Genomic DNA, 14,362 nt, shown 5'->3' on the forward strand with positions numbered 1-14,362 from the left:
CAACTTGCGTTGCCCTTCTCTATTGATCTTAACCAAACATTAACAACAATGGATGTGATAGATACTAGTCAAGGTAATGACATTATATAAATCAATGAATTATGAGTCTTTAGTTTGTAAATTTATTTTGCCAAAGTTTACATACTAAATGTTCATATTATTGCAGGATTAGATGATGAACAGAAAAATCAAGAATACATGCAACTAGATTCCATTGAATCTAATCAGGCATCAACAAAAAATGATGCAATAGAAGCTAGATATGGTAATGAAGTTATGAAATAAACATAATTATGAGTATTAAATTGACAACTATATTTTAAATTTATTGATGATATATATTAAATGTTAATGCTTTTTTTGAATTAGATGATCAACAAAAAATTCAAAAAAGCATGCAACCATATTTTATTGATCTTAATCAAACAATAGCAAGAACGAACACAATGCAAAGTAGAGATGGTAAGGAAAATACGAAATGAACTTCAATCAATTGTGTCTTTAGTTTGAAAATGAATTTTATTATTAACACAATATATTTGCAGGTGTTGATGATGTTTATATGGAGGATGGTGATCAACACTTTTTTGTAAATTTATCAAAGTGATAAAATGGTTCCAATTAGAAGAGAGGTCAATATAAGTCAAGACTAAGAGCTTCACTATGAAAGATTTTCAAAACATATTGTATTATTTTATCATCCAAATATTACATCCTTGATTTTGTGCTTTTACAAGGGATTTGATTTTGTCTCGTAGTGAAAGCATTATGATGCTTTGAGTTATATTTTGGTAAAATAGTTGTTCATCATCTTCATATATTTATGTTGTCTTGAACTTTCCATGTGTTATTTGATTAAAGTTAGCATGTAACGTTTGATCCAACTTTAGTATTGCAATAACACAAATGTTGAAATAACATATGTGTATGGTTATGAATAACATGGTCAAATTAAGCAATTTTTTTGTAACATTTTATGTGGTTAAGAATCATGTAATTTTTCTCATTCTTACTTAGAAGAAAATAAGATGACAAGATATAGAATATATAAAATGAAACGATTAAGTAGGTTAACTATCTAAGAAATTATATTCAACATGGTTGTCTTATGAATTATTTTGTACAAAAAATTGATACTTGATAAGTAGGAGATCATTTCCATGGATGAAACTCCATAATTAAGCGCACTCAAGCTGGAGTAGTACTAGGATGGGTGACCTCTCAGAAAGTCTTGGTGCTTCACCCTTGTGAGCATCACCTAGATCCAATGAGTGCTAAGTGTTACATTTATACTCATGAGAGATGGATTCATGTTGAATCACTACTCATGAAACATGGGTCAATGAGTTTGACTCAAAATCACACACTTAAATCTTGAGAAGAATATCACAAATTGATACTTGCTTAGTTTGTTGTCATTAAATAAGTTTAATAAATAAATGAGGAACTATTAATGTTACATGACAATGGAGACAACACATAAACAGCTATGTTAAAAAATAAACAAATTTGAAAACATATGTATTTTTATGTTGTATTTATAAAAGAAATAAAATATTGTTAAATTTAATTTATTTATTTATTATAATTATTAATTTTAAACTATTTCATTTCAATTTTTTAAATTTTTTTTTTTTCAAAATCAATTAGAAATCTTAAATATGTTAAATATAACTATGCAAAAATATTATTTTATTTTTTAATGTACTAAATTATTAATTGAATTTCATAATATAATTAATATAATAATCAATTGATTTAATCTTATCTTTCAAGCAACTAATTTTTCTTTAAAAAACTTATTACTTCTATAAAATAAACAACATTTATTTTATTTCTATATTACTATATATTTAAAACAAAAAAATTAATTCCATAAGTTTTGTCATTTATGAGTTTGGTTGATATTAATTGTAAAAAGCTGGTGGGATATCCTATTGCTTGTTAGACAAGCTGGATGGCGGAGGAGATGGCGGAGGGCGGCGTCAGACAACATACGGCGCAGTGGAAGAGACCTTTGTACTTGCGCCTATCGTTTGTACCTGCGCCTGCAAAGTAAGGTTGGAGTCACCGGAGAAAGGATGGAGGAGGGGCCCGATCGGTGCAAATATGTTGCACCGTAGCCGGTGCCCAGAGTAAGGCCCTTGCTAGTAGGCGTGCAATCATTTGTTTGGGACATCGAAATTTCCCCCAAGATTTAACCTTTCTCATCAACGCACCAATTGATCAAGCTCACAAATATATTCCAAAGGGGTTCAATGAGAGAGCAAAGAATAGAGGATTGGTCATAGTTTTTGACATTGATCAATGGAGAGAGAAAACCATAGACTTCTCACATGGGAAGACAATCTTTGTGACAATGGCAACAACAATCACATGTCAAGAATGTATGGATGATATGTTTCCAAAGAATCATTACTTCTAGCAGAAAGCTTTTCCAATAGGTAAGAACAACCTTAGATTCTGCCATTTTTCTTTTCCAATAGGAAAGAACAACCTTAGATTTTTCCATTTTGCGTTACTTTTATTTTGTTGTTGTAAATGCTTTGATTCTTTGTATTCTCGAACTCCAAGACTTTTATTTGACCAAATATATTTCACTTCATATTTTATTCAATAGTGTAGTTTCAGATAAATGTGTTTTTGTAGCTTGTAAGAATCGACATTGTTTACATTGATCTTGGATTATAGTATTAATTTTATTTAGTAGTATATTGTCAGTAAAGCATTTTATAGATGAGATTACAAATGAGTTGCATTTTAAAAATATGGGAAAAAAAAATTAATCAAATTAGGAACTCAAAAACTAAGAAAAAGACATTACAATAAGCTTGAATCAAGAATAGGAAAGACAAAGAAAATTATAAGAGCTTGATCTAATTCTTACCTTGTCCTGAAGAAAATCTATTATACAAGCCATTTTGTGTAGAAAGTGCCTATGAACAATAATTTTGGACTACTAAATAGTTTCATATTATATGGAGATAGATGTATGTAATAATTCCATATTATATGATGATACAACTTGTAGTACAAAGGTTTTACCACTAGTGGAAGGTTGATTAGTACTAGTAAAAGGTTTATTACAATATTAGCGATTTAAACATGTAATGATCATGAACACTAATTGACACTCTTCCAAACTTCAAATAATTCTTTTTGCATCAAGAATTCAAGATCACACCAACAAATTTATTCCTAGTTAATGGTAAATGGAAAATGACAAATGGCAGGGGCTCCAACTGCCGACAACTCTTGTTTCTTTTGGCTTTTAGTGAATATTATAGTTACAATTAGTAGAAACAATGTGATAGTTATCTGATTTTTTAGGGATGCATTTTTAAATTAAAGAAAGGGATAAGCTAACAATCTATTGTGAATCTCTATGATTTCCAATTAATGTTGATGTGTTGTAACTGATGGTTTGTTCTTCATATCTCAGCCCCTTTGTTTTTAACTACTTTTAATTTCAAAAATAAATCAAAATATTTACATATATTCATTCTTTTTTGTCTAAATGATTTCAGTTTTATCTATTTCAAAAAATAAAATGATTCATATAATAATAATTTCATTTTTAAAACTAAGGTATTTTCATAATCTACACCAAGATTCATGTATTCTAATCTACTTATAAATTTATGAAAGTATGAAAGAATAAGCATACTCTAATGTTTACTTTCCTAGATTTGCACTTACAATAAATAGCAACAATGAATTCCTAATTTATCTGTAATAATTAAGCCAATAGGCTTATTGTGGGAGCTTTGCTCCCGGAAATTAATTTTTTGGCAAAATTTTTTGTAAGACTTTGTCAGTTTTTTAATTTTCCGGTTGATTTTCCAATGATGTAGAAAAACCCATTTCTAAAAGTTTATAAAAATTAAACTTCCATTTTTAAAGTTAGGAATACTCAATGTTTCTAAATAAAAATTTTAGAAATAAATATTCTAGACATAAAAAGGTGGAAGGGTCTTCAAAAACTCATTTTTTATGTTTCTATTCAAGTATGTGCAACCGATTTTTCTATTCTGTTTGGATTGCTAGCTACTGGACATAATTTGCGTCGGTGTTTTTGGAAATCTTCTGCAGTCAATTTTGGATTGGGGTTTTATTGTTTGCATGGCAGGGCCTAGGATTTCTTCTCCGTTGGTGAGAACAAATGGTTCTTCTCCAACTTTGCATGCAATGCGATCTGAATCGTTTTATTTTGGGGAGAGCTCCAAGCTGAAAAAAGTTAATAGTTGTTTTCTACGTAGCCATGATCGCCCTGTTCTGGTTATTCCTCCAACGGCTGTAATGGAGGACATTGATTATTGGACCAAGTATGCTTTGATATGCAAATTTCTTGGAATCCGAATTTCCCTATCCGCTCGTAAGGCATGGATCCGCCACTCATGGCAAGTGGAAGGCGATATGGAGATTATGTTGGCGAGGAATAGTTTTTTTTTTGTTGTATTCTCTTGCATGTCTGATCGGGATCGTGTTTTTGAAGGAGGCCCTTATTTCTACAACCATGTGGGGTTATTTGTCAAACCTTGGCATTCAAGTTTTAATTCTCCTGAGGATCTCCCTTCAACAGTGCCAGTTTGGGTTCACTTGCCTCGTCTTCCCTTGGAATTTTGGCGTGAAGACATCCTTCGACAAATTGTTGCTTTGTTGGGGAAGCCAGCTGCAATCGCACATCAATCCCTTGATAAAAAGGTTATTTCTTGTGCTAGAATTTGTGTTGAAATTAATTTGAATAACCCATTACCAGATTCTTTGGAAATTTGCATGGGGGATTTTTCTTGGGTGCAGCAGTTAGATTATGAATCTCTCCTTTCCGTTGCCGGATTTGTCATGAGTATGGTCATTTACTGCGTCAGTGCCCCTGTAACTCAAGTTTCAAAGGAGTGGATGGTTCTACAGCTGGCAATACTGGTGGTTTGGCAGATACTACAGGGACAGGACAATCTCAAATGGCTAATACTACCAAGGGGATGAATCCGCAAGATGCTATAGGTAAGGGTAAGGCTCAAATGCAGGATAAGGATGGATTTACCCCTGTTCGCCCTCGTGCTAAGGGCTGTGGTCAAAAGAGGCCTTTGAAAGAAAGATTATCTGATTCAAGTTTTAACCGCTTTGAGGTGCTGGATAGTATGGTTCTAGAGGAGGGTATTCCTCCTCCTATCTCTTCTGATCCAGTTTGCCCAGATGAGAGATCTGTTCCTAATGATGCCTGTGGGGCATCCCAAGTTGTAGTATATCAGAACTGTGAGGTCCCTGTAGCTCCTATGACAAAGGCTCTGGTGACTCCTGCAGTGTTGGAGGATAATGATGTTGTTTTAGCTGACTTGGTTAAGGATGTGCTACCATCAGGTAAGGGCAAGGGTTCTCCTCTCCCCTTGGGGTTGATGTCTCGACCCTTTAAGCGGGCTTCTTCTACTCCTCCTCTAAGGAGTGGGCGCAAAACAAAACAAGAGAAGATTAAACTCACAGGAGATATATTGATTGAGTCTGGTTCAGTGAAACCTTTGGATTCTCATTTTCCCAATTCTACCCAATGATGATTATTCTCTCATGGAATGTAAGGGGGTTGAATAGCATCCCTAGACAAAAGGTTATTCATAACTTGGTGGTTGATCATAGCCTTGATGTTTTTTGTATCCAAGAGACTAAGCTCTCTGTGGAGGCTATGGTCCAACATGCCTCTAGTATTTGGTCTCGTGGCCAATGCCAGTGTGTTGGGGCAACAGGCAGTGCGGGTGGTTTAGCTATATTTTGGGATCCTCAAAAAATTTCTCCTCTTGGCTGGATGTCTTCTCGCTCAGCTCTCTCTATGGTAGCTTCTGCTCTAGACTTAGGAGAGGTAATCATGGTTACTAATGTGTATGCACCTGTTGATCTTGTGGGAAAGGAGGAACTTTGGGAACATATTCAATATGTTAGAAATTGTCATCCATATCATCCTTGGGTGTTAGTAGGGGACTTCAATTTAGTTTTAAGTCTGGAGGAGAAGCATGGTGGTTTGGCTAGATTGGGGCCTTCTTCTGCTCTTCTTTGGCAACATATATCTCTTTTGCATCTCTCTGATGTTAAGCCTTCTAATGGTCTCTATACCTGGAATAATCGCAGGACTGGTGTTGCTGCTATCTCAGAACGTCTGGATAGATTTCTTGTTTCTTGCTTCTAGGTTAGTGGCACCCTTACTATCTCTTCAGAAATCCTTGATTTGAGGGGTTCAGATCATTGGCCAATCAAATTTTTTGCTATAGGGGCTTATGTTTCGAAGCATCCTCCTTTTAAGTTCCAGTTGATGTGGCTTTAGGACTCCTCTCTTCATAATTGTGTTTTATGTTGGTGGAAAGATGGTGCTCCTACATATGGTACTGCAATGTTCTCATTTTCTAAAAGGCTTCAATATGTTAAAAGGCAGCTCAAGATATGGAATAGGGAATGCTTTGGGAACCTTCACTTTATGAAGAGGCTTGCTCAAGAAGATCTTGATGTCATCACAAGGGAGATTAGAGATCAAGGTTTCTCAGAGGATCTTGGCAAGGCTGAATCCCTTGCTTCTAGAGCTCTAGAAGAATGGGAACTTCGAGAGGAAAATTTTTGGAAGCAAAAGGCTAGAGTTGATTGGCTCCAGGAAGGTGATCGTAACACTACCTTTTTCCATAAAATAGTGCAATCTCGCCGGAATCAGAGCACTCTCTCTTCTTTGGTTAATTCTCAAGGTATCCAACTGAATTCCTTGCCAGCTTTGTTCCAGGAGGCTATTTGGTACTTCTCTACCCTCTTCTCTAAGGACTCTCCTCTTGCTAATAATGAAGAAAATCTTATTTTGTCCTGTATTCCTTCCCTTATCACTCAGGAAATGAATGATTATCTCATGCGTCCTATTTCTTTGGAAGAGCCGGAGGAGGTGGTCTTTGGCATGCCTAAGGGGAAGGCTCCTGGTCCTGATGGCTTTCTAGTTGAATTCTTTTAGGAATTTTGGGACATCATTAATCATGATTTGTTGGAGGTGGTTAAAGAATCCTATGCTAGCAAGCAGATGCTTCAAGCTTTGAACTCTACATTCTTGACTCTTATTCCTAAGAGAGAGGGTGCTAATCAATTGGAGTTTTTTAGACCAATTCCCTTATGTAATGTGGTTTACAAAGTTATTACTAAGTTGATTGCTGAGAGATTGAAAAGGTGGCTTCCCATTATTATCTCAGAAGAACAAGGTGGTTTTGTTGCTGGCAGACAAATTTTGGATGGGGTGGTTATTGCTACTGAGGCTATTCACTCTATGGCTACTTCAAGGGAGAGAGCCATGTTTGTTAAGCTGGATATGGCTAAGGCCTACGATAGAGTTAAATGGAGCTTCCTAAGGAGTATTCTTCTTTCTTTTGGATTTAGCTCTGATTGGGTGAGTTGGATTATGAGTTGTGTTACTCCTGCCTCTTTTTCTGTTCTTATTAATGGTCAACCTTCTCAACTATTTGGTGCTTCTAGAGGCCTCCGCCAGGGTGACCCTCTCTGCCCATATCTATTCATCATCATGGCTGAAGGCTTGGGCAGATTCATTAAGCATCAGGTGTCCCAGAATTCTATTCAAGGCTGGCGGTGGGGTAATAGCTTACCTTCTCTTTCCCATCTTCAATTTGTTGATGATTCTGCTCTTGTTGGTCTTGCTAGGATCAAGGAAGCTAAAGCCTTTCGACATTCTTTGGACGTTTATTTGGCAGCTTCAGGCCAGAAAGTTAATGAGCACAAATCTTCCATTTACTTTTTTAACACTCCTGATTCTATTCAGCACAGGATTGTTGGTATCCTACGGTTTCAGATAGGATCACTTCCTGTGACTTATCTTGGCATCCCTATTGTTGTTTCCAGGCAGCCACGTCTCTTCTGGCAAAATTTGATTACCAAGCTTCAGGATAAGGTAAATCATTAGACTCATAGATGGCTTTCTACTGCTGCCCGGGTTACTCTTCTTCAAGCTGTTATCCAAGCTCTTCCTACTTATCGAAGCATGGTTCACGCTGCACCTATTTACTTTCTCAAGGAGTTTGATGCTCTTTCTTGACAATTCCTTTGGAGTGGTAATTTGCGTAGTACTAAATGGAGCTTGGTTAATTGGGCAACTGTTTGTAGGCCTAAAAAGGAGGGTGGTCTTGGTCTTCGATATGCTCTATTGAGTAGTCAAGCTTTGGCTGCTAAACTTTATTGGCGATGGTGCTCTGGACAACATCAACTTTGGGCTCGTATTATTGTTCATAAATATTTTTATGGTGTTGATCCTTGCTCTGTTTCTGCACTTCCTCTTGAAGGTCGTGGCTCAATGGTTTGGCATACTTTGAAGACAGGTGCGATGTTGGTAAAGAGGGGTCTGTTTTTGATATGTAAAGGAGGTTCTCAGGCTTTGTTTTGGTCTGATGCTTTGGATGGATTCCCTTCCATTTTATCCATATACCCTCATCTTCAGCCTCTTTGTGACTCTTTTCTTGCCGCTGGATGGGATAAAGTGGCTCATTACAAGACTCCTTATCAATTGGGACCTGTTGTTGGTTACAGATGGAAGCATTCTTCTGATTGGCCTCTTGGAGGTACAGACATGGATCGTCAGGAGCTTTCTCAAATTCTGGCCTCTAGAGAGTGTTCTTCTTTGCTTGGTCCAGATGTTTTGGCTTGGGGCGGTACCTTGTCTGGTAAATATCATGTCTCTACTGGGTATCAAGAGATAACTAGACAATTATTTGGGGATACTGAGGTCCCTTGGTGGAAGCAAGTTTGGAATAAAGTTTCTTGGTCCAAGTGCAATTTTTTCATGTGGCTAGTGGCTCACAACCGTTGTCTTACCTAGGATAATCTTTGTAAACATGGATTTCAAGGCCCCTCTTATTGTGTTTTATGTGGTAATGGAGAGGAATCTGTCTCCCATCTGTTCTTCCATTGCTCCTATTCTACTCAGATATGGCACCTTTAGTGGAGCGCTTGGGGTTGCTCTTGTCGGCATGCTTCCTCTTTGCCTGAGTTTTGGGCCCGCTTGGGTACTGCTCCCTCCAAGTCTTCTTTTCTCCATGCTGCTTGGATTGCTGGCCCATCTTTCATGCTTTGGCATATCTGGTTGGAGAGGAATCGTCACATATTCCAAGATGTTCGGCTTGGTGTTTTGCATCTTTGGTGGAAAATATCACATTCTCTTCAGGAAACTATTCTTGTCAAGTGTGAGCTTGATGGGGGTATGAATCCGGTTGATCTTGCTATCTGTAATCGCCTCAATTTTCATCTGCAAGATGGGGCTACAGCTCATAGGTTTCCTTCTATGTCCAGGCAGCTTCACCATCAGAGGAAGGGTCGGGTTAATCGGGATGGGCACTGGACTCCTCCTCCCTGTGGAGTTCTGAAAATTAACACTGATGGTTCTTCCCGTGGGAATCCTGGTCCGGCTGGTATTGGCGGAGTGGCTCGTTGTAGTTCTGAGGATGTTAAATTTTTCTTCTCAGTTTATAAGGGTGATTATACTAACAATCTCATGGAAGCTTAGGCTATTTTATATGTTGTGGAACAGTGTTGCTTGCGGGGATGGAGTAAGATTATTTGTGAGTCTGATTCCCAGGTGGTGGTGAACATGCTTTCTTCGCAAGAGCTTGAGGATGTTAGTTGGCAGCTGGCCACTATTGTTAAGCAGATTCTTTTCTTATCTTCTTCTTTTCAGTTCATTAGGTTCACGTATATTCCTCGTGAATGGAATAGAATTGCTAATTGTTTAGCCAAATGGGCATCTAGTCATGATCCGGGTTGGAATATTAGGGATAGGAGGCAACTGTCCTTTGAGATGGTGCAAGAATTTGATGATCTTGTTGCTCACGATCGAGCTCCTTGTTGAGCTCTCCTTGTTGTATTCCTTTCTGTCTTAATAAATTTTTACCCCTCTTTTTGCAAGTATGTGCAACCCACTCTTATAATGGTTTAGTTTCAATTTCTCTTTTAAAATGTCTATTTATTCTCATTTTCTATGGGTAAAGGACTCGTACAGATTTAATTTCTACATTTTATACTTTTATAGTTCTTTCATTTTTGTAACTTATGTGTACAAGATCAACAAAATTAGCCTTAGAATCATATTACATAGAATCAATTTGCATGCAATCAAGTTTTTCTCTCTTGATGTTGCAGGGGAATAAAGTATTAAGAATTTCAACATCTAAAAGGATGTTGGAGGTTCATTTATATTAGTTATTTGATCTTTTGGCACAAATGTAACTATTAATTTCTTGGAAATTCATCTTTTGGCACAAATAAGAGAGTCAAATGAGCATTATTGTATGCATTATTTTAATAGTTCTCTACAAATCTATTTACATAACTTACAAATATTAAAATACATTTGAACTTTGCATAATTTTGGTATTGAATAATTTTTCTTGTGTATAGTTTTCACTTCTGTTGTTTCTGATCATCTACCTTCCAATTCCTCCTCAAAGAAAATCATGCATGGATTGGTGATTCGAATAATTACGAACGAAATGGTTGTTGTTTTGGTTTGCCTTGATATTATCCTTTTTGGAACAAATAAATATATAATATATGAATGGATATAAAAAATAATGTACAGTATATACAAATAATGGATAGATAGGTATTTACTTTTTACAACTTTGTTATTTTATCTTTTACATTTCACACTTTTTCCTATTAATAAAATACTAGCATCTTATTGTTTCATAATAGTATGTGAAAAAAAAATTTCATCATTTTGACATAATTATTTTATTCTATATATAAATAGTATTATTTAACTTTTAACTAAAATATTATTTATAAACATGCATTATTTATTAGTTTTTTACTAAAATATATTTGATTTAAATGATTGTGTTGATATTTATAGTTAAAGCATTCTATAATGAATCTTGTTTATCCCTAACAATTTGCATGCATCTCAATTGAAACAAAGTTTGCAATCCAATTAAATATAGAAACTTCCTTTTCAAAATCCATCATTATCAAAATCCTCATCTCTTATACATTTCCACATAATTAGCTTTTTTAAAAACAATGTATAGTATGTACAAATAGTGGATAGATAGGTATTTAATTTTTATTGGTCTTTTACATTTCATACTTTTCCTATTAACAAAATACAAGCATCTTATTGCTTCATAATAGTTTGTAATAAAAACTTGTTATCTTTTCTACACGATTATTTTATTTTATATATAAATAGTATCATTTAATTTTTAACTAAAATATTATTTATAAATATGCATTATTTATTAATTTTTTGTTAAAATATATTTGATTTAATTGACTATGTTGATATTTATAGTTATAGCATTCTATAATGACTCTTCTTTATCCTTCAACAATTTGCATGCATCTCAATTAAAATAAAGTTTGCAATGAATTGAGAAACTTTTACTATAAAAAGACAAAATCTATCCAATTAAATATAGAAACTTCCTTTCAAAATCCATCATTATCATTATCTGAATCCTTATCTTTATATATTTCCACATAATTAGCTTTTTAAAAAATGATCTTCATTATATTTATGACAAAATAGTTAATGTAGGCATAAAAAATTATTAGAAATGAATTTTATTTGAAATTGACAAAAATATTTCCAAAAAGAATTTATGTTAAAACTCATGCATATTATTTTACAAAATGATAGAATAAAAGAAATGTAAGAAATTTAGGTAATAAGATGTACAAATCTATTGGTACAAAAAAAAAATTATATTAGCATCTAAATTTACAATACACACAAAGATTTATTAAATTGTGAAAGTAGTTATATTATTGAGAGACCATTTGAAATGCATATCTATGCTAAAAAGTTTTTTGATTTTTTTTAAATAATAAAATTCAAATGAATATTCCTTTTAACTAAAAGTTCATTTGTTTTATTCAATTATATAGTTTTAAATTGGATGTAAATGAGAAATAAATATTTTTTTTTGCTTTGTTCGATTATTTCATTATCGGCTAATCGTTGCACATACATAAACGTGCAACTGCTAGTATAGTATAAATATCTGCATTTGACAGAAACAATATAATTTGATTAGCCGCAACCATATGATATGATTGACAAGGAGCATTTAATTGAAAATGCAATTAACTACAACATGGTATGCTGAACAAAAGAGCAGTTTCAAACCGTACATCAACTGCTCACAATATGAAGAATTCATGAGCTACGAAGCTTACTCTTGGGGACAGCCTCCACCTTCATCTTAGGCACCATGTAACCCTCCTGCGCCAAATTCAAATTTAAAGAATCATAAAAAAACCTAAAACAAGCCAGGAACAGGGCAGAAACCCTCCATTAAAACACAAACGAAAAGCTTTAAACGAAAAATTCACCTTGCAGACGGCCATGAAAGGATGATCCGTTTCCCGATCACCCATCCCAATGTCAGGCACAGCCCGAGGCCCGAATTCGGCCTCGACGGCCTCCTTCTTGAATCGTCCGACCAAAACGCCAGGTTTCTTCACGAATCCCGTCGCCCGTCCGGATCTTGTAACCTGGATCTCCGTTCCGAGAACCTTGTCCGCCCCCAAATAATCCCTCGCAAAAGGCTCCACCATTACCCTCGGACTCGCGGTCACAATGTACCTCTTTCCGCACGAACTGAAAACCCTCCAGGACTCTGGATGCACATCCTCTGCGTACAATTTGGGCAAAATTGACCTGGAAATCGATTCGATGTCTCGGATTTTAAGTCCGGCCAGGGAAATGAAGATGAGGATTTTGATCCCGGCTGCTTCGGAAACAAATGAGTAGACGAACCAGATCAAGGGCACACTGGCCCAAAGAAGCATTCCTCGCAAAAAGCTCCCGCCCTTTGTGGCCATTGCCATGACGTATGGAAAAGGGCTTCTCGATCTGAGCAATGTGCCGTCCAAATCCGCAGCAACCGTTTGCCACTCGCGGCCCTCCGAGCTGCATTGGCTTATCACGCCGAACTGCTTATGGATCTCCATTTTCTCTTTCAGGTAATGTGATAATGAGCTACATGGAGGTTAAATCCATTGGCTTGCCCGGAGCTTTGTATGAAAAATATTTGAAAATGAGGCCTCTTCCAGAGAAACTTGACTGGAAAGGCCATGTTCACCTACTAGAGCTGCCATGACACGGACAATTTAAATGAACAAATTGAGGAGAAAGAGTCACTAGCGAAAAGCAATAACGGCGCGGGTAATTCAGCAGCGTTTTATTTTCTGTCTTCTAGATATGATAATTTATTCAGTTTATTCTAATTTTACAATAAAGGAAGTATCTTAATTCACCTATATATAAGATTTGTTAGATGTCTACACCTTCTTTCCGTTTTCTTTGTGGATTGTACAAATTTAATATCTTTTATACGATTTTAGAAATTTTATAAAAGTAAATAATTTATTGTGAAAATTTAATATCTTTAAAAGAGAAACAATTTTATATAAAATTTAGTTTTCCAAATTAAAATTGATGAGATTTTTATCAGTTATTTTTAGAATGAGTTCTATTTACGTTGATAGGCTTGTATGTAGGAGCAAGCCTAAAATTTGATGGTCCTATTGATCATTTTTTCACTTTTGTGATGTATATGACAAGCTGAAAATTAATTCGTCTACATTGATTGACTTGTTATTTTTTAATAAAATAGTCAATATGATACTTAAGCTCATTAATAAACCCAAAATTTGTTATAGGCAATATTTTCAAACATACTATATAACCTTGTTTAACTGCAAAGTATAAACTTAGAAACTTCTTTAAGTTCACATATATTGTCAATTTATAATTACTTTCTAAACATTTATATTATTTTATAAAATAAAATGAATGAATTTAGAAACCTTAAGATATGAGATTTTGGTAAAGATTACTAATTTATACTTACATTGAATTTTAAAATCAATATTTATTTTTAAAAGTAAAATAAAAGACATTAACATGATCAAACTATCATAAAAAAATACCCATGACACGGAGGGATGGTCAAATTCCAGGCCTGTGTGGGAACTTTGCTTTGGGTTTTCACAACTTTTTGTTGATAAATTATAGCCCCAACGAATTTTAGATTTTACAATAGATTTTCAAATACACAACAATTTTTAAAAATTTCCAACTTTCTAATTTTTTCTTTTACCCTCCTTTCTCACTTCATTTTTAGTTTTTTGTGTGATGCTCCCCCTATTATAGAAAAGGGCTTGATCTTCAAGGTAAAATGTTGTATTATTAGTATTTAGGCAAATTCGACGAGTTTTAGTAAATTGGAAGTAGCATCATTCTTAAGATCTATGTTTTTTTGTCATCTGTATATTAATCAATTAAATTTCCCCTTGTAGTTTTGTAATATTCTTGAGGAATTATGTGGTTTGATTTCATTAA

At 34.7% G+C, this 14,362-nt stretch overlaps 1 protein-coding gene across 2 annotated transcripts; it reads right to left on the reverse strand.

Moving 5' to 3' along the window:
• Window positions 1-11,919: 11,919 nt before the first annotated feature.
• On the reverse strand, window positions 11,920-13,135 carry LOC149543279 (glycerol-3-phosphate 2-O-acyltransferase 6-like). 2 transcript variants are annotated; one of them, XM_089798124.1, is made up of 3 exons: window positions 12,349-13,135; window positions 12,193-12,238; window positions 11,920-12,017 (listed from the first exon to the last, which is right to left on the reverse strand). In XM_089798124.1, exons 1-3 carry the CDS (start codon window positions 12,967-12,969, stop codon window positions 11,968-11,970), a joined length of 717 nt encoding a protein of 238 aa, XP_089654250.1. In that variant the 5' UTR covers window positions 12,970-13,135; the 3' UTR covers window positions 11,920-11,967. The 2 variants fall into 2 exon arrangements, with proteins under 2 accessions (XP_089654250.1, XP_089654251.1); XM_089798125.1 differs by having other exon boundaries at window positions 12,148-12,238; window positions 12,349-13,134.
• Window positions 13,136-14,362: the final 1,227 nt, after the last annotated feature.

The sequence above is a fragment of the Cupressus sempervirens genome, chromosome 8 (genome assembly GCF_028749045.1).
Source record: "Cupressus sempervirens isolate cs-2001-9-10 chromosome 8, ASM2874904v1, whole genome shotgun sequence".
Classification (NCBI taxonomy): domain Eukaryota; kingdom Viridiplantae; phylum Streptophyta; class Pinopsida; order Cupressales; family Cupressaceae; genus Cupressus; species Cupressus sempervirens.